The sequence below is a fragment of the Rosa rugosa genome, chromosome 4 (genome assembly GCF_958449725.1).
Source record: "Rosa rugosa chromosome 4, drRosRugo1.1, whole genome shotgun sequence".
Lineage (NCBI taxonomy): Eukaryota > Viridiplantae > Streptophyta > Magnoliopsida > Rosales > Rosaceae > Rosa > Rosa rugosa.
The window spans coordinates 46,464,756-46,490,914 of NC_084823.1; the positions used below are offsets into that span (position 1 = coordinate 46,464,756).

Sequence of the window (26,159 nt, forward strand, 5' to 3'; positions counted from 1 at the left end):
AACTACTTAATTGTTGACACGTGTTCAACAGCCTCTCGAAACTTCCAGAGTTTCTTAATCAGCTAACACCCCTCCTCAAGCTCAGCTAGGGTTACTAGCCTGAGGTTGACACAATGTGTCCGGAAGATAGGAGAAGGCAACCCTTTTGTCAAAATATCAGCAGTCTGCTCTGTATGGGAACATATTCCAGGCACAGATCATTGTGTTGCACACGTTCTCGAACAAAATGGAAGTCATTATCCAAATGTTTAATCTTGGAATGAAAGACTAGATTAGATGCCAAGGCCAAAGCTGACAGGTTGTCACATTTGAGCAAAGGAGCATGAGGAATCTTGATCTTCAAGTCACATAGCAAGTGTCTGATCCAGCTTATCTCAGCAGCAGTGTTGGCAAGACTCCTGTATTCAGATTCTGTTGAGCTTCGTGATACAGAACCTTGCTTCTTGGACTGCCATGATACAGGACACAATCCAATATACACAACAAATCTAGTGGTGGAACGCTTCTGTATAACTTCTCCAGCCCAATCAGCATCACAGAAGGCCTTAACATTCACAGTATCGTTCAAGGCACCATTAGAACTATAGAACAGTCCTTTATGTAATGTTCCTTGTAAGTACCGTATGATTCTTTTGACTGCAGCATAATGAACATCTGTAGGATTTGTCATAAATTGACAAACAGTATTGACAGCATATGCAATATCTGGTCGTGTAAATGGTAGATACTGTAAAGCACCTACAATACTTCTGTACATAGTGGGATCCTTGAGAGGAGTACCTTGATCCTTTGTCATTTGATAGTGAGGAAGGCATGGGGAGCTGCAGGATTTAATAGTATCCATTCCTGTCTTGGCAAGGAGGTCCTTGGCATACTTAGCCTGACTCAGAAATATACCACATTGAACTTTGGCTACTTCTAATCCAAGAAAGTATGTTAAAGTACCTAGATCCTTCATGTCAAACACCATACTGAGCTCAGAGATAACCTCATGAATGCCTTTTGAATCTGAACCTGTAATTACTATATCATCAACATACAATAGCAAAGCAATCATTCCTCCTGCAGTATGCCTAATAAAGAGGCTTGGATCAGAATGAGAGAAAGTAAATCCTAGGCTTGGCAGGAAACTAGTAAACTTCTCATTCCATGCTCTTGGAGCTTGCTTTAGGCCATATAGAGATTTTCTTAGTAAGCACACATAATCAGGATTCACATGATCAATGAAGCCTTGTGGTTGAGCCATATAGACTTCTTCCTTCAAGTCTCCATGCAAAAAGGCATTTTTAACATCTAATTGTCTTAACTCCCAATTGTTCATGGCAGCAAGAGCTAAAACGACTCTCACTGTGCTATGTCTTACAACAGGACTAAAAGTCTCATCATAATCAAGACCTTTAGCTTGACTGAAACCTTGAGCTACTAACCTGGCTTTGTGTCTTGAAATAGAACCATCAGGGTTTTTCTTGATCTTGTATATCCATTTGCTTCCCACAATATTTCTGTCCTTGGGACATGGAACAAGAGACCAAGTGCCTTGCTTCTTGAGAGCATCAATCTCTTCCATCATTGCCTGATCCCATTTAGATCTACCAGTAGCTGCCCTGAATGACTTTGGTTCAACAATATCACTAATATCTGATATAGCAGTAAAACCACTAAAAAAGGGATACTCATCATACAATTTTTGTTGTGCAATGGCAGAGAAACAGTAAAAATCTTCAAAAGTTTTCTGCTTAACAATCCCATTTTTGGCTCTAGTCATCATAGAATGATCATTATAATTCTGATTCACAATGAACTCTAATTCCTGAGGAAGATTCTCACCATTAATATTTCCACCAAATTGTAAAGCATTAGCCTCATTTGTATTCAAACAATCAAACCATCAACTGGAACAACTGGAACAATTGCATTCAAACCATCAACTGGAACAACTGGAACAATTGCAGGGTCTTCATTAGCACGTTGGTCAACACTTTCAGTATCTATTCCCACACTTTCAGTACCACTTCCCATTTCAGTGACAACATTAACAACATTACCAGCCTCATTCTGTTCATCAGTGCCTACTTCATTAGCACCACTATTTTGATCATCACTAGCCTCTACTTCTATGTTGTTCATATCACCACTGTTGACAGCGAAAGAGATATTTTGAGAGAGAAGAACTCACACTACTCTTTCTATTTCTCAAAGCTTTCGTGACAGGATAAGAGAGAGAATACATCTATTTATATAAGAAGCTTAAAGCACTCTACTTGTAACGAAACTAATTAGCCCTAATCAACTAATTAGTAACTAATATATACTTAATTGTTGACACGTGTTCAACAGCCTCTCGAAACTTCCAGAGTTTCTTAATCAGCTAACAACCTTATCTTCTGTTCTAAACTAGCGTTAGTCTTTAGGCTTTCCTGTTCCATCATCCATGGTTTCATTTGTCTTGTTTGTTGTTTGTTATTACCATATGACCTTCTGTTGGGTTCATACTAGTTCATAGTCGTTGATTGTTTCCCTAGTCGTATTTTCCATTTCCATGTCGTACTAACGAATGTTCTGAAACGACATGAATTCTTAAGTGTACTAACCACAATACAACAAGAGCCTAGTACATGAATTCTCAAGTGCCTGAAACCCTTAATTAAAACATCTTAATTAACAACATCCAGACCATTAATTAATTTTAACCAAATCCTAATTGGTTTTTATAAGTATTCATAAGTAATTGAAAAGCTGATGCAGACTCTAGATTCCTCCACAGGTGCTGGACTAGTGACTAGAGCATATCCCCATAATGATTTGCCTCTCCTATACTTTGCACTTCAGTACACCTGCAGCCTCTAATGACAAATTTACAAATGACTACTAGCTATTAGCTGATGCTTAAAATAATTAGTAGACTAGTACGTACTCAAAGTAGTTTAATACAAATAACCAATTAGTTATTGGGGTTAGTGATATTCTTTGACAGTTTGACTCCAATTTTAATTGAGGTCTAGGATTTAGATTTAGAATAGCATATATATTTTGTTTTTCTCATTAATTGACATGTGGAAAGTGGGATTGGTTAATCGTAGTCCTCAGTTGAAGGAGTTGTGGTGGGCATGTTTTACCACTGTTTTATGATTTATACGGCAAGCAAGGAATAAAATGAAACATGAGGGTCAAGGTTTCCATGTGACAATAATTTGCCGTTTAATTATTCGGCATGTACAAGCTGCAAGTTGCATTGCTTCCGGCTATACGAACAACTCTCTTCTTGATCTTCAAGTGCTAAAGCGTTTCGGAGTTCAATGCAAGCCGCGCCATACTCCGTCAGTTATTGAGGTTAATTGGTTCCCTCATTCTTTTGGTGGGTTAAAATAAAAACTGACAGTGCTTGGAAGCAAGATTTAGGTCATTGTGGTTATGGAGCCGTTTTTTGTGACTATAGAGGAAAATTCCTTGGTGCCTTTGCTTGTAAACTTAACATTCCTAGCTCAATAGCAGCAGAGGTAATGGCTCTCATTAAGGCCATTGAACTAGCTTGGGTACGGGACTGGAAACATATATGGCTAGAGGTTGACTCTTCCCTAGTTCTAAATTTTTTGCAGTCCCTTGATTTAGTGCCTTGGCAGCTTCGTGTTGAGTGTGGCAATTGCTTATATCGTATTTGTCAAATGCAATTCCGATCTTCACATATCTTTCGGGAAGGGAATCAAGTTGTTGATGCTTTGGCGAATTATGATGCGGCCTTTAGTGATCTGATTTGGTGGGACCTAGCTCCTCCTTTCATTGACAGACAATTTCAGAGTGACCTTTCGGGAATGCCGAATTTTTGTTTTCGTTAGTTTGTATTTCCTTGAGCTTATTTTTATTTTGTATGGGAGGTTTTGGCTTTTTGGTCCCCCTCCCCTTGTATTTTTTATTCTTCTTCTTCAATAAAATCTCAAAGGTTAAGGTGGCTCTTTGCATCTCTTAACCTTTGACTTCAACCAAAAAAAAAAAAAGAACTAACAATCCCACTCTCTAAAAAATCCTAAACAATTATTTCTCTCTACCAAACTTTCTTGCCTTGTCCGACGACACGCCACCGCGGAGGCAGCATTGGACTGGCCTTTCAAGTTGTAGGCGCCGCCGCGCCAATTTAGTAAAGGGAGCCTGGTTCAAGTGGAGGATGAGAGGCGTTGGTTTCTAGGATTGGGTTACTATCAGACATGTACAAGGTACAACCAGCATGGATGTGCGGTTGCAACCGCTAGTTTGGGTTACGATCTCACCTGGTTTGCTCTGTATGCGGGTAATGACGGCGGGTCAGGGTTTATCTCCCAAGATTGTGATCTCAGGTAGTGAAAGGTGGAAGGAGGGGTGATGGTGGTGGAAGGAAGGCTTCGATGGTTGTCCAGGCGAGTGTTGGATATGGCGCTTCTCACAGATCTAAACATGGGCCTAGGCTGGGTGGTTTGTAGCTTGGGATGTTGTTTTGGGCAAAGAGAATTTTAGATTTTATTTATTTTATTTTTTAATTTTAGTTAGATGTGGCTTGCTGGTAATAAGTCACAATCGTTTTGTGATAAGGTGATGTGGGCCCTGTCCTGGTTCAAGCACCTTGTGTGCCTTGTCTATCCTAGTTAGGGGGCGAGTTCTTTACTTCGTCAAATGGTCGCAACCTCCTAGTGGTAGGATGAAGCTAAGTGTTACCAGTCTTAGTTCCGGTCGGCAACATAATGGGAAAGCTGCACTACTTGTACTGATGCTTCGAGTTTGAGTTATCTTTATGTTATGTCACCGCTATGTCAAAGCAAATGGAATAACCGGTAGAACACTTTTTACTAGTTGGTGCATATTAGAATACATAGATTTTGTGGAGACTCCTGATATTATTCAAGATGTTCGCTTGATGCTTATTGTACTCTGAAGTAGCCGGTAGAGCACTTTTTACTAGTTGATGCATATTAGAATACATAGATTTTGTGGAGACTCCTGATATTATTCAAGATGTTCGCTTGATGCTTATTGTACTCCGAAGTAGCCGGTAGAGAACTTTTTACTAGTTGGTGCATATTAGAATACATAGATTTTGTGAAGACTCCTGATATTATTCAAAACGTTCGCTTGATGCTTATTGTACTCTAGAGTTCATGTTCTAACACCCCCCCTCCAAAAAAAAAAAACTGCAAAATTTAAAAATCATGAACCCAATTTTCACATGTAGTACAACACAAACCTATAGGAATAATTAGTCGTTGTAATTAATATATTAATTAGTTTTTACTTGATTCTGATTTAAGTCCTTCAATTCCTCGAATTTTAATAACTGTTTGCCACTATATATAGTTCTCACCGTCCTCTCGTCACTATTCACCTTACCTTCCCTCCTTTGCTTCACTCTCATTTTATGGTAGCCAACTAGCCATAGTTCATTGTCCAAAGCCATTCAAACAAACAAATAAATAAGTAGTTTAAGATCTAAACAGGCTAGATACACCTAATAGAGAATATGAATGCGGCCGCGGGTTGAGGCCATCAAATGAAAAATTAGGAGAGACTAATGACTTAATAGAGAATATGATATGGCTGCCGCTAGCCTTTGTAAGCTCTAAATTTGAAAGAAAATGAAATAAAATTGAAGCAAGTTAAAATTAGAGGATTGCAAAATTTAAAAATGAATCAAAAGACTAAATTGGAAATCCGACACAAATTCAGAGACCAACTCTAAGGCCATGTTTGGTTGGTGGAAAGGAAAGGAAACATTTTCCTTTCCTTGGCTGTCCCAAACACAGGAAAGGAAACCCAATGCCCAGATTCCACCAACCAAACATGGCCTTAAGGCCATGTTTGGTTGACTGGAAAGGAAAGGAATCACTTTCCTTTCCTTTGGGAAAGTGTTTCCGGAGGGGGGGGGGGGGGGGGAACCAAATTCCTCCACTTTTTCCTTTGCTTTGGGAAAGTATTTCCCTTCCTTGGCTGTCCCCAAACGCAGGAAAGGAAAATATTTCATTTCCCAACACCCATTTTCCGGGAAACAAACATGGCCTAAGGCCTCGTTTGGTTCACGGAAGGGAAATCAATTCCCTTGTCTTTCCAGTGGGAAGGGAAACTAAAGTTCCTGTCAGGTTTCCTTTCCTGTGTTTGGTGAAGCAGGGAAAGCATCCAGGAAAGACCATTTGATTTCCCTTCCAGTGTTTGGTTGGTGAAGGAAAGGAAAGTAAAAATATAGCTATGTTTCAATAATACCCTTGTATTTTAATAAAAATACAAACTATGTTTCAATGGGTATATTTGGCAATTGTATATTTGAGCAAGGTTATTATTGTCCAAAATTGCAGTCATAAATGCTGGGAAAGAAGAGGGGAAAATCAATCCCATGGGTCTTGAGTGGAATGACCTTCCCCCCAATTTTCCCCTCTGTCAGGAAAGTGCTTCCAGATTTTGTGGTTACCAAACAAAGGAAATGAAAGACTTTCCTTTCCTGATGCCTCAAATCCATGAACCAAACATGGCCTAAGGGTATGCATGCATTAACTAACTAGAATGAATTTTGAGTTGCATGTGTTTTCTCTTATAGTTAATTACAATAAGATTTTATCCACTCACATTAATTACCACCTACTTAAAACTTAAAAGTGTTATGAATACTTGCTTACATCAATTTTTCCTTTATTTACACTACTCAATTCTTGTAGTTCACAAACTATCCAGTACTTTAAAACCAACATATTTCATACTCATTAGTCCCATCATATTAATAATAATAGAGAAAAGCATCGCTATCAATCTCTCATAGCTTTCTAAAGAGATTTTGGTTCAAATCTGAAGATTGAGATGCTGGGGGCAAGAAAACTAATTGTGATTAAGAAATGAAACCAGTTGATGATGATCATCAGCATTAACCCTTTTCCAATTGGGTTGGACCGTTGGAACATCCAGGACCCAGAGAATAAAGGCAATTAGGCAAGATATGTAGTGTGCTTAGTTTAACATTACATTTGGGATTTTAATAAGCACCATATTTAAACCCCTCGAGAATGCGTCTGTGTATTCATCAGTAGGAAATTAACGCGTGGAAATTTCCCCACAATTGATTCACCAAATATTTGCCCAGCAATGAAGACAAAAGACAATGGCACTCATGTTTGTTAAAGATGGTGCAATGATCAATCAAAAGCACGAGAAAGAACCGTTGGAATGTTGGATGGAACAAAGTGGGGAAGAAAGAGAGATGTAATAGTGTTTGTTTGCTTAGAGAGGCAAAGGAAACACAGGAGGAGATTCTGAGGAGGTAAACCCTAAAGAATGTAAAGGTTAATAACATATATATGTGTCTTGTAATGGTAGAAAACAGAAAATCAACTGTGGTTGGAACTTGCAGGTACATTTTCTATTCAAAGAGATTCGTTTTCGGGAAGGTAAGTAAACTGAGCAGGTGATGAGGCATCCGTCACTTCTTGGCTACGACTTGGTTGGAAGCACTAGCTCGCTTGAAAAACCCAACCTTATTGCAAACTAGATCAAGAGACCATTTATCAGAAGAAAATAAAGGAAAATTAATTAATCAATTAGCAAAATATGGCCTTTGTTAATTTTATCATTGCAAATTTATGGAAGCATTTTCAGAAACTTTTATTTGCATACTCGATTAAACTAGTATTGGCAGTGCAGAACTGCAAACTATGGAGCTCCTTTTGCACTGGGTTCCAAGCAGCATTATCAAATTAAAAACAAAAACACAAAAAATAAAAAGAGCTCCTGCTAAATAAGTCCACTTCATCACATCCTATATCATTAGCTAGGGAACACATTATCACACAACAGGAAAAAGGCAAAAAAAGATCAGGATATATATATATATATATACATATTGGCATGGAAATAGAATAAGAACCACTGGGTTGAAGTTAATTTAAGTATGCAATAACCTCCTTTTTCATTTCCATTTTCTCCACACTTGGCATTGAAAGTTCAAGAACTACGAACAATAACAACAACAAACACCAATTAAATCAACATTAATTCTTAGTACAATAATACAAACGATTTTCTAGCTCAATTTGGTTGACTTATATTAGGAGGACATTTTGGTAATTGACCAGAGCCTCTGGGAGACATGTCTAGGAACTTGTTGCGGCTGGAGAGCAGGAACCAAGAAGCTAATGTTGTAAAGCGTGTGAGCGAAGCTTCTTCTTCATCTCCTTCCTCCTCCTCATGTATATGTGTTTCAGCAACTTCACAAACCCTAGCTAACTGCAAAAAGAATACATTGTCATAGATAGATATATAAGCACCCCGCGATAAGAATCCACTGACTGCTCGATTTCCAGGTAAGAAACAAAAAATAAAACAGTTTTCAGTTTAACCCTACTTGAAGTCTTGGACCAGCAAGCAATGATTACTTTATGCTCAAAAGCTAAGCTAAGCAAATAGATGGATACTAAGAAACATGCCTAATCTAACTTAACTATTACTATATTTGAGATCTTGACCAAAAAAAAAAAATTACTATATTTGAGATCATAGCAATCTATATATAGCTCCCTTTCTAGGTTACCCGACAAGATAAACACAACAAAAAGTAGGCTAATCTAGATTTGGGCTAATAAGCGTACTTCAATATCTGGATAAGTTCAAGGTTATCGCCTAATCGATGATGACCAGCTTCAGTATAAAATATACATGGTAAATGAATACGAGGGAATTAGATAAGGGAGCTCCCTTCAGTCCAAGTACAGGAGGCTTAAGATCCAATTTGTCTCCCGCATCATTCACACATTTACTGGGTCTGTCCTGATCGATCTAATAACCCAGTATTTGGATGAATGAGTCGGCAGCTAATTGAAATCTCACTGCCACCCATGAGTGGACTGAAGAAAGCTCCCTTCATTCAATACCACTAATACTCATCACCAACAAACTCTAAAGAAGATGATGATCCATAAAATTCAAGGAACTCGATCATATATGCTTGCACAGATCTGTATAAAGCAACTTTCACATGAATAAACTTCGAAAGATTTCCCTCATCTCATGGTAACCCTAGCTGAGAGAGAGAGAGAGGGGGGAGGTAAGAGGGGTAAGACAGCTATAGGCAAAGGTGGTCTAGAGTGTGCCATGGGTTTGTGTGCCACCTCAACCAAACATTTCATGAATCTTCAAAGGGAGGAAGGGGGCTTTATATAAGCTAAAAGCAGGTTGATGTAGCAGACTTAAACATTGAAGATATTAAATAATTGGATATTATTATATTCTTAAGTAAATCATACAAAATGCTGAAAGGTAGTTATTCATATTCTGTTTTCCTTTTCATATATGTTGCATGTTATTTATAACACTTGTACCAATCCCTTGTATTATGGAAAGCCCATCACTAATTTCAGTTATTCTCCTATGATTAATCTTGTAGGACTTGTTTCATTGTACAAGTACATCTTAATTATCATGAGATTCTCAACCACAATATATATATATATATATATATATATATATATATATATATGTGTGTGTGTGTGTGTGTGTATGTATATAGAGGGCCCTTCCACTAAGAGATTCTTCTTTTTTGTTTTTCTAGGGATAGGACATTAGACCAATTTTTCGATCACATTTCTGCATTTCAACCGTTCAGCTTTTAGGTCCTAATGTGTAGATCATTTCTGCAAATTTTCAGTCAAATTGGTGATCGTTAAGGTATAAATCAACAGACGAACCAAATCTGTCAAACTTGAACCGTTCATACTTATAATCTTAAATCGTCATTTTGAATGCCTTAACGATAATCAATTTGGCTGAAAATTTGCAGAAGTGATCTACACATTAGGACCTAAAAACTGAATGGTTGAGATGCAAAAATATGATCGAAAAGTTGGTCTAAATTCTTATCCCTAGAAAAGACAAAAAAAAGGGATCCCTCACTAGAAGGGCCCTATTTGTATATATATGTATATATCATGAGATTTTTCATTTGTCTTCCAGCTTGATGTTCTTAGCCCTCATGACTATTTGATCATCTCACATTGTAAATTTGTAATACTTCTTTATAATACTCTGAAATAAGAAAAATTCAATGTCTCACACTGTGCATGGAATTGTACATATATACATGTGTCTTCAAGTATCCGTAAATTCACATTCTACTGTTTCTTGAGAAAGAGAGTTACTGAATTGCTAAATGGAGTAGTATTTTCAAACTGTTACAATCAAAAGAAAACAAAAATGCTCAATGATTGAACCCTGAATAGAAATTTCCGTAAATACATGTTCATATTTTCCTATCTAGGGTTTCATCTTTCATGCATAGTAAGCCTAATTTGACAGAACCACAGTAGCCTTTTTGCGTACTACTTTTAATACTAACTTTTGCAGGTCCATCTAATCTTGCTACACTATATTTATTATTTTATACACGTCTTTTTACATGAAATTATATATTTATATATACAAATACGAATTATTATTATTTATTTTTTTGGTAATTTAAATTTGATCAATTAGACAAGTACACAAGCAAAAGATATGGGGCCTCTCCGCTTTAAATCTTCTCATTGCCGGCGAAAAGACAACTGAACGATTGGAGGTCCCTGGCTATAGTAATGTAAGGGATTAGCGCTTTGTGGCAATTAAATTCATCTACTAATTATGAATCTAGTAGTTCTGAAAATCAAATACCGTATGCCGGTTCTCTCTCTCTCTCTCTCTCGAAGAGGGCGGCTAGGTTTTCTTCTGAAAGTTTGGAGGTTCTCGTCCGGCGGCTCCCGTGCCGCACCAGGCTATTAGCCTTGTCGGTAAACGGTGAGTGCGGCCGGGCGGGGATGTTTTGATGGTCGTTCTCCGACTGTGCTGCGGCGGCGTGGCTTGGACCTTGACAAGCTTGCAAGCCTGTGGTGGGTCTGCATCTTCTGATCGTTGGGAGGCTCTAGCGGTGGCAGACTGGTGGTTTCGGCGTTCTCTTCCCTTGATCGATGGCGGCGACTGGCAGGATAACGTGAGGTGGGGTTTCGACGGGCTCGTTTTGGATCGGGTATGGGTGCTTTGGAACCATGCGGGGAGGAGGTGTTTGGGGGAGGTGGTGCTTCTTGTCGGCGTGCTGGCGCTGATGGCGGGGTGGATGGTCGTCCGACGTCTACTCGTGGCGGTGGCTAGGGTCTCATCAACGTGGTGGAGGCGTGGTGGCTACTGCAACTTGGAGTTGGGCTAGGGTTTGAGTGCTCTTGGGTCTGGGCTTTGCTTTGGGCCCAATTTTATTTTTTTGTCTGTTTTTATTTTGTGTAATAAAGCTCCATCTTTACTGATGGGTGCAGTGGGCCTTGGCCCTGTATACCTTGTTTCTTTGGGTTGTTACAATTCTTTGGTGTTGTAGCTTCTTATTGATCAAGGCGGAGTAGTCTAGGCTAGTAGTCATTTTAATGTGCAGTCAGTGCACTACTTGAGCATTGAATGTAATGGGTGATTTTCGGATCTCCTAGTTTGACCTTGTACGGTCGTATGATCTTTTCGATCACAGGAATATATCTTCCTCTCCCCTCAAAAATCTAGTAGTTCTGAATGAATTTTTCTATTGAAACCTCCAATTTACTCACTAGACTTCAGTACTTTTTACACTTCCTATTAAATTTTCACATACTAAATTTATTCACAAAATTTTCTCAAATAACCTTACTCATATAATTTGCAAAAAAATTTCATCTTTAAAATAAAAAACTTAACTATTTCAATGATATAATTACTCTATAAATTTTAACTAAATGTCCATTCTTTAATCAGACAACACAAATCTCTTATCCAATAAAAAGATCAAACATAAGGTATTGGGTTTCAAAAATTAATTTCTAATTAACGAGAAAATGTTTTAGCATGAATTTTTTTTTTTTTTTAACTATTCTTTTATGTTTTAGCTGTGCAAAAAAAAAAAAAAAAGTAATGGGTGCTTATTGCCCCGTGGCGTTTGGAAGGGATTAGTCCAGATCTGCTGGGGTACCCCCCGAAAGGTGTGTGTGTTGCTAACTTTTTAACGCTAACCTCCCCCAATAAAAAAAAAAGAGTAATTATTTATACTTAATGTTGAACTTTTTTTTCTATTTTTGTACCTCATGATTAAATATTTCATTTTTTTTTAATTCATAGATTTTTTTTTTTTTTTGCAAATATAATTAATAGACTTAGATTTAGGTCATAATATAATTTCTTTTGTTCTCTCTCACCAATATGTGTTCAACAAATGGGTAGGGCTGGGCACCCAAAACCGAAGTCCCGGTACCGTCCCGAAACCATCCCGAAATCTGCCGGTACGGGCCGGGATTAAAATTGAAATTTTACTGTTTGGGCCCGTCCCGTCCCGTTCCGAGACAAACGGGCCCGGTACCGGTACGAGCTCAATGCATACCGTTAGGGCCCGTCCCGTCCCGTTTTTATAAAATAAATTAAAATTTTAATTTTTTTATATACTTGGCTGAGTTTGATTGGGTAATTAAGTCAAATATATGGGAACACGGAAGAATGACCACACTTGATCACTAAACCTATTTAACCTAAAAGGCTAATTCGATTCAATCTCTTCTCCACTAGTTCCCTCTCTCTTTTTCTTCTCTCTGCCAACGCCGGAAACCACCATTTTCGGCCACCACCTCTAGTCACCACCACCACCAATCGACGCAGCTCCTATATCCGACCTAAACCCAGCAAGAATCACCGGCACGCAGCGCCTCCAACCACCACAGATCCTGCCGCCATGCCTAGCCGAAAGGGCTACTTCCGATCACTTTATACACTCACCGCCAGCACCCTTTGAACCAGCACCCAATTCCGATCAACAGCCGAGTCCAGCACTGCCATGCATCAACACCGGCCCCAATCCCCAATCCCCAATTTCTTCATCTAAATCCCCAATTTCATTCCAATTTCCTCAAATTTGCTCCTGTTCTTCAGTAATCAGCATTGATTTCACTTCCAGTCCATTTCACACTTCATCTCCAGTTCAGTTATTCGATTCCAATTTCGATGGCTAGAGGGAAGATTGGAAGAAGCCAGTTGTTCGGCCTCATCCACCTGCTTCGGGGCTTGAAGAACCTTCATCTCCAGTTGGGTTCTTCTTAGTTAAATGAATTAGGCTGAGTTAATATGTAAGTTTAATTGGTAACTTGATCTATAGTCTTACAATCTTTGTAAGCAATTCTGCAATTGTTCATATATGAGATTTTTATGTTCATTGTCTGGTCTTAGTATAAGCTTGAGTGATTAACTAGGCATCAAGGTGTATAAGCTTGGGTGATTAACTAGGGCTGATCAATCATCAACGTATAAGCTTGGGTCATATAGTATAATCAATGATTATATGATGTTGTTTCAGTTTGCCGTCTGCAGGTTTTTTTATTTTTTATTTTTGCAAGTTTCAATTCTGGAAATGATGAATGAATTGAACTTTGTTCATAACAGTTCTAGTCCCGAAACCGTCCCGGGCCCGTACCGAACCCGTTCGGTTTCGGTACCCTCGGTACCAGTTTTGAAAAACCAACATCCCGTCCCGGCCCGTCCCGACTTATAATTCCGGGCCCGGGATCAGGATTACCACAATTTCGGCCCGTCCCGGCCCGTGCCCAGCCCTACAAATGGGCTTGGGTCTAACCAAGCTTTGTTGGGCTGGAGTTGTGGCTTTTCTTTGGGCTGCCTTCTTGGGTTTTTTTTCTAATAGTTCTTTTTTTTTTTACTTTCTAATAATTCCCTAGTTTTTTAGGGACCTATGCTTGTTAGTTCCTTAATGAGTGCTAATGAGTGTAGTTGATTGTCTATTTGCTATATTTTTTTCATAGCTTATAGGCTTGCTTTTTTAAGTGAGCGATTAGTTCGAATATAAATGATCTATCTTCTATGTATCATAGTAGTTCTTCTACTACAACTTCTTGATCTGTCTAGTCGAAGACAGCAGAATGATATGTAAGAGGAACTCCAATAGCTTCCTCATATTTTGATTTTTCTTTACTTTAGGGAAAAATGAGTTTCTTTTGCTCCAACAGATTTCCTATAACTATTTCTATTTTAGGGAAAGTGAGGAAAGAGAAAATCGAATTCCCTATATTTACAACAATCTCTAAAATTTTAAGGAAGAATATGGAGATTTTAGAGATTGCTGTAAAATAGAGAATCTGTTGGAGTTGGAGAAGAAAAAGGATGCTAAGGTTTGACTTTTGCTTCCCTATTATATATAAATTATAGGAAAGCTGTTGGAGTTGCTCTAATAGCCATCTTGGCATGCGTTTAATGAAATCCACCTTAAAAAAAAAAAAAAAAAATATGCGTTCAACAAATGATAGAAATTTTTATGTCACATGATCTATTAGTTTTAATTCTTATTAAAGATATATAAATGTTTTAATGAGTATGTAGTGAAATTGGAAAATGAAAATAGATAAGAAAAATAATAAAGAATGCAATCTAATATTATTGAATTGGAAACTCTAGAGAAAATAAACATAATATCTTTTTGGTATAATTATTGTCCTTAATAGTCATTTTATAGGAGGTTATAAATGTCATTTAATAATTAATAACGGAGTGAGGTCAAGTGAGCAAATTTGGAGGTCCCAATTGAAACACTCCCAAAACCTTGTCTGCATATGTTCAAAGAACCAAAATAAGAAGATATATGAAAATTCTTCTATACATCGACAATATTAGATTATCTCAATACTTGATATTTGCAGTCAATTTTTTTAATAACAAAAAAGTACAGTTAATGTTATCCAGCTGTCTATTTTTCTTGGTGCAATTGTAAGTCGGTACTCTAAATCCCTTCCCAAAGATATATTGTGTATAATGAAGTCTTTAGCAAGCTAGGTTTTGAATATACAAACAATGACCAAAGAATATTGTGACATATATTCATAAAAGAACTAAATATTAGTTAATCTCTGTATTTTGCTCCCTGAAACAGTTTATTCCATCATCTTCTAAATTCAACAAATTACTCCTTGTTCTATTTGAAATAATTTTTCATAGGATTAAATACTTGTTACTCCCTATAATTTGCCCTGTAAAACAGTTTAATCCAAAATTTTAAAATTAAACAGGTTAGTCCTTATTCTCTATAATTCTCACACAATAGGTCCAAAATGACTATTTTACCCCTCACTTTAAAAAAGAAAATTCTTCTCTCTTTTTTTATTTATTTTTTATTTTTCTGCTTTGCTCTCTCATCTCTCTCTCTCTCTCTCTCCTCTCTTCCTCGGCGTTGCTCTCCACACCAGCCAGTATCCACTTGCAACAACCCGGTGGCATTAATCGGATTTGGGGGTTGAGGAACCATCTTTGAGCTTGGATCCGAGCTTCTCAATGTCCATGTAGGTGCAAAAGACGTTATCTTATAGCCGAGCTCCTTGGAGCTTTTGGATGGCGGTCGAAGGGATTCTGGAGCAGATCCAGGTCATCAGGGATTTGGAAATCGACCTCCGATTGGGCGCGGTAGTGGTAAGAGACTAGGAGCCACGAATGGCTCGGAGGTTTTCTGCATTGGTACGATCGTCCATGATTTCTGTTTTTGTGAGAGAGAGAGAGAGAGAGTACCTCTGATGCTTATGACTATTTCTTCCCAGACGAAAGCAAAACCAGTTGTGGCGGTCATCGAAAAGGTGGTCGATTTGCTGAAAGAAATCGGACTGAGACGGAGACGGAGGCTGGTGCCGAACTAACACCTTCTTTATCACCGAGGCGTCCTTCATCATCGCCTCAATTTTGCATTCAACACACAACAGTCTTGTGAGATTTTGTTCAAGGGTCCATTCACGCTTTCTAGGTCCTCTGTTTCCTTTCTCAATTTCAGTTTTTTCTCAAGATTATATTTGGCGACAGAGAATTCTATGAGTTAAGAGATAGTTAAGAAAGAAGAAGAATCGATCCCAGATAGAGAGAGAGATGAGAGAGAGAAGCAGAAAAATAAATTTAAAAAGAGAGAAAAAAAAATAAAAAAAACAAATAAAAAAAAGGAAATGAGGGGTAAAATAGTCATTTTAGACCTATTGTGTGAGAATTTGGACTTATTGTATGAGAATTAGAGAGAATAAGGACGACTAACCTGTTTAATTTTAAAATTTTAGACTGAACTGTTTTACGGGGCAAAGTACAAGAAGTAACAAGTATTTAATCATTTTTCATATATGTGCAACCTATCAGCGGTTTTAGCATGGCTAAAGTTTTGGAATCTGGAGATGCAAAGTTTAAGCAAGGCGACTTGGTTTGGGGAATGACTGGCTGTGAGCCAATAGGTCTAAAATATCTATTATACTCCTCACGTCTTTTTTTTTTTTAATTTAATTTTTTTCTCTCTTATTATTTTTTTGGCTTATTTCTTCTTCGATTCCTCTTCCACCACCGAGCTCTCTTTCTCTCTCGATCAAATCTCAGCTCTCTCTTCTCCTTCCATGATCGTGAATTTGTCTATGCAGCATCGTAGTCATGGTGCTTCCACGATGGTTTTCGTGGGTGGTGGTTTTTAGGGTTCTCACTTCAGCATTACCGCCATCAACATCAATCTTTATTTTAAGGTTAGCATACTAGCATCAATCCTTGTCGTGAGATCGATGAAAATACGACTTTGGGATCAAGCTACAGGCATTAATCCTTATCCTAGGAGGATACTATGACTTTAGGCTTAAGTTTTCGAGATTAGCCCGTGCCCTTGGCGGTATCACCAAATGAAGAAGCCTCCAGCCTAAAACCCCACAAAGTTTTGATGAGTGAAGCTACATCAATAATACTATGGTCTTGAGTTCAGATTTTTCTAATATGTTAAGATTCAAGTATTTGTATTGTCTGGCTGATGTAAACATCCCAATTGCTTAATATATGCAACCCCCCCAAAAAAACAAGAAAAACACACAAAAAGTATTTGTATTGTCTATACTAAACTTTTAACTACTCACAAATAATTACTTCGGTGATGTCTCATATTTTTGTGTTTAAAAAAAAACGTGTAATTTTCGGTCACAACATATTCTTATTGGAAGAAAATATCAGTCTCAATAATGTTAGAGGCAAATATAATAACTGGAACGGTATCTACATTTTATTCAAAGCAAAAATAATTAGGAAACAGACATAGAAGGGTGGGGGGAACCACATCAAGAGCCAGCGGGAATATGATGGGAATGTGGAAATTATTAAATTTTGTTATCACATCAGATTCTGAGTCACTTTGCTGAAATCGGTTGTCTAATCAACTCAAAAGGCTGCCTACGGAAATGAACCATTTCTGACTACCATTTCATTTTCCCATTTGTCCAATCACTACTTTTCTACTCTTCCCTGTCCATCCATCGATCAGAAATCTCATCACTAATTCTCGTCAAAAAAAAAAAAAAATCTCATCACTAGTTTTTAATTTTTTATAAGAAAACTAGAAAGCAGGGGAGCTGCAAACAGTTGGATCAATGATTGAATACACAAGGTTGGAGGTTTTACTTTTAACTTTGAGGTCACTAGAATGGGATCCCACTTTCAACTTTTAGAGTAGTTTTAGCTACTGAACCTGGATTAGATGATGGCCTTCACACTGGGTTCAAATTATTGAAGAAAACACTAATTAATTAGTAACCGGTATTTAGACATTCCCATTAAGAACATCTTACAGCAATACATTTTAAGTTTTAGCCATTATGTTGTCAAAATAGAGTCTAGCTCATGCACATTCATTGAGTTGTGGTTAATAATTTGAATATGAGTTATTGTCTTTATAATAATTTGAGTTGTCTTTATAATTTGATTTATTGTATCTGACCTCTGCATTTTCATGATCGAGTAATATATTAGCACACCAACTTGTTTGATACAATGTATATAAACCTACTTGGCAAATAATATGCTTAATTTTCCTCAAAACCAAAACTAAATCCCAAACACACCATCTTGTTTTAGTAGTTGAAGAGAGAAAAGTCATACTCGGATCATGTTCTAGTGCAAGATGAGATGAGCTATAGATGAACAAATGCGTTCGTCGTAATCGATTTCCATCACTTAAATGGGTTCAAATTATTGAAGAAAACACTAATGGGGTTTGGTTGTGCCTGTCTTCTCATGTCTGCACTGTGCACTGTATACTGTATAATTGCGTTTTGCTTTGGGTTTCACGGTTGCGCTCTCTCTCTCTCTCGCGATGTGTTGTCCGTCTTTGCTTTTCCTTCTGGTCCTTCTACCTTTGATTTGATTTAACTCCCTGTGTAGTATGTAGTCTTTGTACTCTGATGAATGATGATAATACAGACCATGCCCCGCAGAGAATATTTTGTACCCTAGAATTTCCCAAATACTATATGACATTCAAATACTCATATCTGTTAAGAGATGTTCACATTATTGAATTTTTAGTTTGGACCATCTAATCTCTAAAATAAAAAAAAGTTCATGATTAAAGCTATTTGTATTTTAAATCACATGGAATTATATAAATATTCATTCAAAAAATTAACTAATATTATTCTATATGGTTATTGAGAAATTCTATAATGCTTTGATGAAATAATATATAAATGTAAATCAGCATTAGTTAGGTTCCCTTTTTAAGATATGTTGAAACGCCATGAACTAGTTTCATGCGGTAGATATAAAAATGTTCTATCTTAATGTATAGATGACATTAATGCATTGTAGGGAGCCCCGTGTTTGTTATCAAACTGCTACAATTTGACCAAAAGATTGTATTAGTTTAGTTAGAGGTAGAAAGAATAGATCATGAAACCACATTAAGAGAACAGATGAGGAGGAAAGCAGAAACAAAGAAAGTAGCTAGCTACTTTCCCTTGAAAATTCAACTTGAACAAAGGAGAAAATATAATAACAAGAAGTGGCTTCGTCCTCGATAAGCAATTCAAGAAAGTACTATTCCTCCCTTTTCCTTGTGATAATGCATATTCATAAACCAGAGCCAGACACATAAATTGATACTATTAAAAGCTCGTATTTGTTGACATGACTGAACAACTAGATTCATCTGATGCTTAAATGCCCTAATTGGCTGCAAATAGATCTTTATGTTAAATGCTTAATCAAGCTAACTCTGCTTAGTTCCTCATGCCGGGGTCGGCAGTAAAGCAAAGATTTTCCTAATATAAACCAAGCTAATGATCCATTAATGTGGTTGCTACTTTGCAATTCTTTAACTAGTAGTAGAGGAGACAGATAGAATTTCACTTTGAGCTGTTCAAGCACCCATAATTAAGCATAGCATTAATCAACTTTAACGACAAATTAACAAAGGAAATATTCACTGATCATGAACAAAGCTGTTGCTAACTCTTATCATTTAGCAATATTTAAGATTGAATGTGTCATAAACGTGTACTTGGACTTGAAAAGAGGAAGCAACACGAACATAATCTTCTTTTCTTTACATTTCTTTTACAAGTTTAATCAGAATGAAGAATCTAATAAATCAGTGAGTTATATTCCATTTGAAAAAGTACTACTACACTTTAATAATTCCTAATGTTATAGGGTTAATAATTTTGATGGCATTGTTTCTTTTTTGTGGATGTATAATTTTGGACCATAACTGAAAAGAAAGAAGCTGCTATACCAAATATCAGACGATAATTGCATAAAAATGGATTACATATTCCAATTCCACCAAAAGGTTAAAAGTTAAAACAGCATATCCAACATTCAGATGTTCGAATGACTAGGAACCAAATTTACTGTTTGATTTGTCCTGTGTTCCAAGAAACAGTAAGGGAATAGTAACTAAAATTTAAGATTTCATCATTTCGGACTATGATGTGCTTGTCAGGGCTGGGCTCGGGTCGGGTCGGGCCCGGAAATTAGTGAGACCGAGACCGAACCCGAAACTATCGATTCGGGCCGGTTCGGGTTTTTTCTGAAATGAAAACCGACAGAAACCGAACCCATTCGGGCCGGTTCGGTTTTTCGGGCCCAAAATGCCCAGTTCATTGAAGGCTTCAGCTTTGCCAGTTCATTGGAATCGGAACTTTGGGATGAATTTTGAGGAGAAGCCATCAAAGTGATATCAAGTTAACACTTTGGAATAGGACTTGCCTGCAAAAATGATAACACAAGAGATGAAGAGAATAAGAAATTCAATAGGAGAATAAGAAGACATTCAGATTCAGTTATAATCTGCATCAAATTAACACAAGAGATTGCAAAACCAACCAAACTTCAATGGAAAAAATTCATCTGCCACCAGTCACCGACTCCAAAGGACAAAGTCCAAACCCGTCGTGACCGACGACTCGACGAGGTCCACCGCGTCTTCAAGAGCTTCGACTCCAACGGCGACTGCAAGATCTCAACCTCGGAGCTCGGCAAAGTCCTCAAGGCCCTCGGCTCCAACGTCCCCGAGAACGAGCTCCAGCGCGTGATGGTCGACCTCAGTGGTCCACTGAGATCGTCGGCGACGGCGAACTTCTGGAGGCTGAGAGAATGAGAGGCTGAGATCGGGTTCACAGACAGAGGCTTTGAGAGTGGCGGATTTGAGGGAGAGTGGCGGATTTCATAGACGGAGGCTTTGAGAGTTTGAGGCTTGAGGCTTTGGTTTCGAGAGAGAGAGAGAGGGAGTGAGGGACTGATGGAGGCTGAGAGAATGAGAGGTTGAGAAAATGAGAGGCTGAGATCGGGTTCGAGTAACCCTAATTCTTTTTTTAAAATATTTAATATATTAATATAACACCCAATCATAGATAGACAAGTGGCAACTCAGGGTATATACGGGTCGGGTTCGGGCTCTTCATATTTGAAACCCGAGACCGAACCGAGATAATATTCTCGGGTCGGGCCCTAGCCCGAACCGATATTTTCAAAATCAAAACCGAACCGATTCGGGCTTTTTGGGTCGGGTCGGGTCGGTTTTCGGGTTTTTCGGGTCCGGACGCCCACCCCTATGCTTGTGGACTTGAAAACAGAAAGACAACGAACGTTTGCGATAATCGTTTTTATTTATTTATTTATTTATTTTTTTCAAAGGGAATAAATTCATTGATTGAAATATTATAGTACTGTAGTACACCAAATTACCATGATGATACATTTTCAAGGAACAACAGTAAGAGCTCTTAACTCTAACTGGAAGCCATCAAAAGCAAGGCTGAATGAAAAAAGCATTTTAAAAGCAAATAATAAATAAGAAAATGTGTTATTCACTAACCCTACGTTTTCATTTCTTTCGGCCTGAACAGTTACGAGTACAAACTGACCAGGATCTATGTACCAAGAACTTGACAGGGATCACTTGAAACAACTGTTACCCAGTCTGTGATGCCAAGAAGTTACCTAAGCCTGCCAGACATCTAAACTACAAGTTGTTATGCAAGGCATTTTTCGCTCTTCCTAACCAGTCCCTAAAGAGTCATTGCCTGATGGTGAGCTCAGCCCGGAGATGAAGGACAGAATTGATGAAATAGATGCTGTCATCGGCCATGAATGTTGTCCAGGGTGTAGCAAGCAAGTTCCTATACCCAACAGCCTTCCCTCCAGTGAAAGTGTAAGTACCTTTGTATTTACTCAGAAACTCCTCACTGGGCTTTACCCTTACTGAGAATTCATAGTCAACTGCAAAACTAACTGATCCTTTCTCTTGCATCCCTAAAAACAGCCCCAAGCACTGAAAGGAGTTCTGTTGGTCCATGTTGCAATGGGCTGACAAGAAAAAGCCCTGCCCACCCAGGTGAAAAGCCTGTGAGTACACCCGACCAGCTGGAAACAAGCGTGCACACTCTTCGCGCTTCAGATCGAGGTACACAATACACTGTGGACGGGGTAGTTCAAATTCCACTAACTTCACTGGCCTGTACTTGTAGGAACGATCCACAAAGCCGCGATAGGTGGCGTTAGCATTCTCTACAGCAAGGAAGCGCTGCCTGTGTGGTGTCTCAGACTTATAAAATAAAGCCTCAAGCACTATCTTTGATGCCAGTTGAGGATCAAAATCATTGCAGCTTAGAACCTTCCTAAGCTTTCGACAGGACATGTAAGGAAAACGAATGAGGCGAGCAAGGCGTGAAGCAATGACTTCTCGTCGATCTTCGACATTCCGGTAATGCAACCGTGCCCACTTAAGAACCAAATCAAAAATAGCATCCTCTGATGCAACCTGGAGATCATCACTAGACAGTACAGCCTCGATACCAGCAAGGGGCAAGTTTAACACCTCATCCACAAACCTGGTAAGAATGCAGCACTTCAACAATTATATTTCTGAATTTGCAAATGAAGTATACCAGATATCAGATTATGTAGCCTGATCTATTCAAGTAAAAGTGGATAAAACAAATGCTTTAAAGATTCAGGCCACAAGTAAAATTTTGATATCAGACAACAGGGAAGACAAAATATTGTTACCTGTTCAGGAAATATAGAGGCTCTGAAAACTAGATTTAACAAAGATTATTGAAACAAAAAGGGACTTCAAAGAAAAGGTATGAAGCACTTGAAACATGATTAAGAATGATTAAGACAAGACTGGAGTTGCATGAAAAAGAGCTCACTTGCTTAGTTCTCTGTAGCAGTCAGCCAGGAACTTCTTTGCTGTATCTGTGAGTGACTGAACTGCATCAACCATCAGAACACTAGAGGGAAGGTCCAAATAAAGCAAGGCAGAATCACGAGTCATAGGTAATTGTCCCAATAACCTACTGCAATATCTCATGCAAGATGCAACTGCAAATTTGTCAGCAGCCTTTAGCACATCCAACAGTAAAGGTGCCGTTGTCGTGGACAAAGTATTACTATACATGAAATTAAGAAGGTCCATGAGGGCTGCTTCTTCTGCAGTCAGATTGGAAGATATAGATACAGTTAGAAAGGCTTGTACAAGATAAACTCTTTTCTCTTGAAAAAATAGCAGAGTTACAGTTTGCAAATTTCCTATAAAGATAAATCAACAAATTTAATTAGCTGATAATACAACTCAAAAGAAAGAGTACCAGATTCATGAATTCTCAGAGTTGCTTGGCGTTTCTCTGACTGTTCCATCCCATTCGAAAACAACTATGGGAGGCATAAAACAAACAAGTGAGTGACTGGAGACAGCCACTAAAAGAAACCAGCAATCACCAAAACAGGATCTTTCACCTTATAAAAAAAGGGACTCTTTGCAGCCAATATCGGTGAACTTATATGTATGGTTTCAACCCTCAGAACTGTGGAGCAATCCCAGATCCAGGACGAGTCATTGCTACCTGCAGCTTCATCATTGACATAATTGCGTACTGAATCTACAAAATGATACCACAACCACTCAATAATTTCATATCAACATACAAGACACTATGGCGGCCAATAAATAGCATACAAAATCAGGATATGTAACTGTGTGCTATGTCATTTGTAATAAAATGGATTTACAAACACAAAAGCAGTTTACTAGTCTTAGATAAAAACAAAATTTTTTGTTCTCAGTATCCAAGAATCGAAGACAATGAAATTCATACGATTTCATCTCAGAGATATTGGAAGCTTCATCATATATTCATAGATTTCAAAGAAAAAAGAAAAGTAAAACAGACAGATCAAAATAATGTACGAAACCTGAGTTTAAGTGAGAACCTGAAGGCGACTCAATCATTCCCACAGCATCCTCGTCTTGATTTTCACATGCCGCAAAATCCTCTGTATCAGGCATGTTACAGTTTAAGACCTGCTCCTCACATCGCACAATAATGTCCTCAGCTGAGAGCAAAACCGCAAATAATTCTCCAATTCAGTACCATGTTATTTTAACCAACAAGGCAAAGTAAGCCTAGTAAGTGTGCTGAGATACATGCAAGATATATGCCTAAACAGTTACAAACTCAAATCCAAAACAAATGTAACAGAATGACCAAAGAAACAAAAAAACAACCATACAAAGGCCTAAACAGTTACAAACTCAAATCCAAAACAAATGTAACAGAATGACCAAAGAAACAAAAAAACAACCATACAAAGGCCATTAAGCCATCAGCCTATCATAGCGTATATCAATCAACAGAAAGGTACGCAGTCTATAGAATTCAACAATCCTGAGTATTTAAACTGTAAACTCTTTGTTCGACTATCGCATCCTAAACTTGTTAATAATCATGTAAAATCAGAGTGCACTACACCACTAATCAAAACATAGAAACTAAAACAACCATCTAAAACATGTAGCCTTTTGAATCACAAAACTCCAAATTCACAGATGCTATACAAGTAACAGAGAGAAAATAACACAAAATGGTGCTTTTCTATGGTTGTGCAGAGACTGCAAAACAAATCCACCCTTTTCGAACCCAATTTGGCAATTTCTACCCATTAATGTTAATCCAAATTCATACATACCCACTTAAGGTCTATAGTTTCCACACACACAGCCACAAACAAAACACTAAAGACCTAAACTTTCCTCCCAAATCCCTCATTTCCACAACAAAAACAAAACCCTAATTTCATCAATTGGGGGTAAAAAAAATGAAACCTTGGAAAGAAAAAAGAGGCCCTACCACTCTCTCTCTTGCTCTCCGCCCTGCGTCTCTTTCTATTACGCGCCCATTCAGAGATGCTGGCGTACGCCTCACCGTCCGATTTGTAATCCAAAATGTCGGGGAGGATTTCGATCCTGAGAACCCGATCGGAGAAATTGCGGTCGTTGAAGGCGAAGGTGAAGTCCGGTTCGGGGCTGGGGGATGAGTCCGATTCCATGACCGGCGGCGGATCGGAGAACTGCTCGACCTTGGCTTCCTTCATTTGCCGGAATAAAAACGAAGCTTTCGTTTTGAAATGAGAATACTAACGGTTCAGAGCCGTCTGTTGTTTTTGAAATACAAGAAAAAAGTTCTTCAACTTTTACCTGAACCGCACGGGTGGCATTGCAAGTATAGAAAACACTTCGAACACAATACGCTGCCGTTTCGATGAGGATGGTCTTTTTTTTTTGAAAAGGAAATAGTGGTTCAAGTTAATAGGAGAACTCGTAAATTGTTTACTAATTCTCATGAATCGGAATTAGAAATAATTATTTTTGAAATTTCATCCCATCATTGTAAAGGGTAATTGACCTTAAAAAAACATTCCCCATTACCCCACTATTTCATTGTAAGTGTCGGAGATAATGATCTTGTTCACAATGATGAGCAGGTTAGGTGCTACCAACTTCGGCCTTGGCTGGCTTCACAATAACATCTATTGAGCCTATAGCAATAGCTAAAGCATATATGTAGACTCTATCATCACCGCCTAGCTAGCTAGTTTTGAAAACTTCACACGAGTAATTGTTTTCTTAGCTGATGCTGCTAAACTTAAATTGTTATATTCCGTTAGGTAGGCTAGTTGTGTAATGCAAAAGTTAAATCCTCTATTAGAAAGAGTGGTTTGCTTTGTTTTGAAACAGAACCTAAAATTAACTAGAACTAATTGTTGTCATGGTGTGTGTGTATATTTAATCAAATAAGAGATCATGTGATATTAGCTTCTCAGATAAAAACGATGTAAGAAATAAATCTCACCCTCGATCTTGAAGGGCAGGGGTTTGCCACACTCTGGGAGCCCACAAAAAAGTAAACATATGTCAGTAACAATGAAATTATAACTTACCAACAAGTTACAACTTACCAATTTTTTTAAAATTTAATTTAATTTTTATTTTATATATAATTGTTGTCATGGTATATAATTAATTTATAATATAATTGAGAATAGGATTTCTTTTATGTTGTGTATAGTTTGTGTAGTTCTAATGTAAATATGATGTCATAAGTAGTTCTTGTATCATTGTAAGTATCTCTTAATGAAGAACAATAAAAACTCGTAATTCTTCGTTAACTCAAGCATTAATTCAAGGAAGTGTTCTGGCATAAAAAAAAAACCTAGAACACAAACCAACATGGCAACATGGCTGAAGACTCCCTCCCACAGTCCCACTAGTCTCCGGTTACCAACTCCTCCTCATCATCATCGACCTTTCTTCAACGTCACAGATCGGAGTTGGTGCTGCAGCTCCTAGCCTCAAAATATGTCCATGCTTATGCCAGTCCAACTCACGAGGGAGAATTATGTGCTGTGAAAATCCTTGTTCATCCCAATCCTAAGAGCCAATGACATGTTAAACCTCGTCCAAGAAAGAGAGAAGTGTCCACCACACTTCCTGACTAATTACAATGACACCAAAGAAGTCGAGAACCCTACCTACACCAAGTGGATCAAGATGGGACCAAACACTCCTGACTAGGATT

At 38.0% G+C, this 26,159-nt stretch overlaps 1 protein-coding gene and 1 long non-coding RNA gene across 5 annotated transcripts; both read right to left on the bottom strand.

Annotated features, from left to right (window-relative positions):
• Window positions 1-7,880: 7,880 nt before the first annotated feature.
• LOC133706435 (uncharacterized) lies at window positions 7,881-9,220 on the bottom strand. The gene is made up of 2 exons (XR_009844525.1): window positions 8,589-9,220; window positions 7,881-8,226 (listed from the first exon to the last, which is right to left on the bottom strand). It is a non-coding gene; the product is annotated as an uncharacterized LOC133706435 (long non-coding RNA).
• Window positions 9,221-21,085: 11,865 nt separating this feature from the next.
• On the bottom strand, window positions 21,086-24,786 carry LOC133745606 (BTB/POZ domain-containing protein At2g46260-like). 4 transcript variants are annotated; one of them, XM_062173711.1, is made up of 6 exons: window positions 24,432-24,786; window positions 23,515-23,637; window positions 23,041-23,147; window positions 22,893-22,956; window positions 22,455-22,734; window positions 21,086-22,130 (listed from the first exon to the last, which is right to left on the bottom strand). In XM_062173711.1, exons 1-6 carry the CDS (start codon window positions 24,673-24,675, stop codon window positions 21,317-21,319), a joined length of 1,632 nt encoding a protein of 543 aa, XP_062029695.1. In that variant the 5' UTR covers window positions 24,676-24,786; the 3' UTR covers window positions 21,086-21,316. The 4 variants fall into 4 exon arrangements, with proteins under 4 accessions (XP_062029695.1, XP_062029693.1, XP_062029694.1 ...); XM_062173709.1 differs by having other exon boundaries at window positions 23,041-23,183; XM_062173710.1 differs by having other exon boundaries at window positions 23,497-23,637.
• Between the last annotated feature and the right edge of the window lie 1,373 nt (window positions 24,787-26,159).

Bases quoted from the DNA above. Each gene is read 5' to 3' on its own strand.
- LOC133745606 (XM_062173708.1), bottom strand. From the start codon at position 24,675: ATGAAGGAAGCCAAGGTCGAGCAGTTCTCCGATCCGCCGCCGGTCATG. The intron at 23,184-23,496 runs GTTTCGTACATT...ATCATTTTGTAG, and splicing joins AGGTTCTCACTTAAACTCAG to ATTCAGTACGCAATTATGTC. The intron at 22,735-22,892 runs GTACTCTTTCTT...ATCTGACTGCAG, and splicing joins TCTGAGAATTCATGAATCTG to AAGAAGCAGCCCTCATGGAC.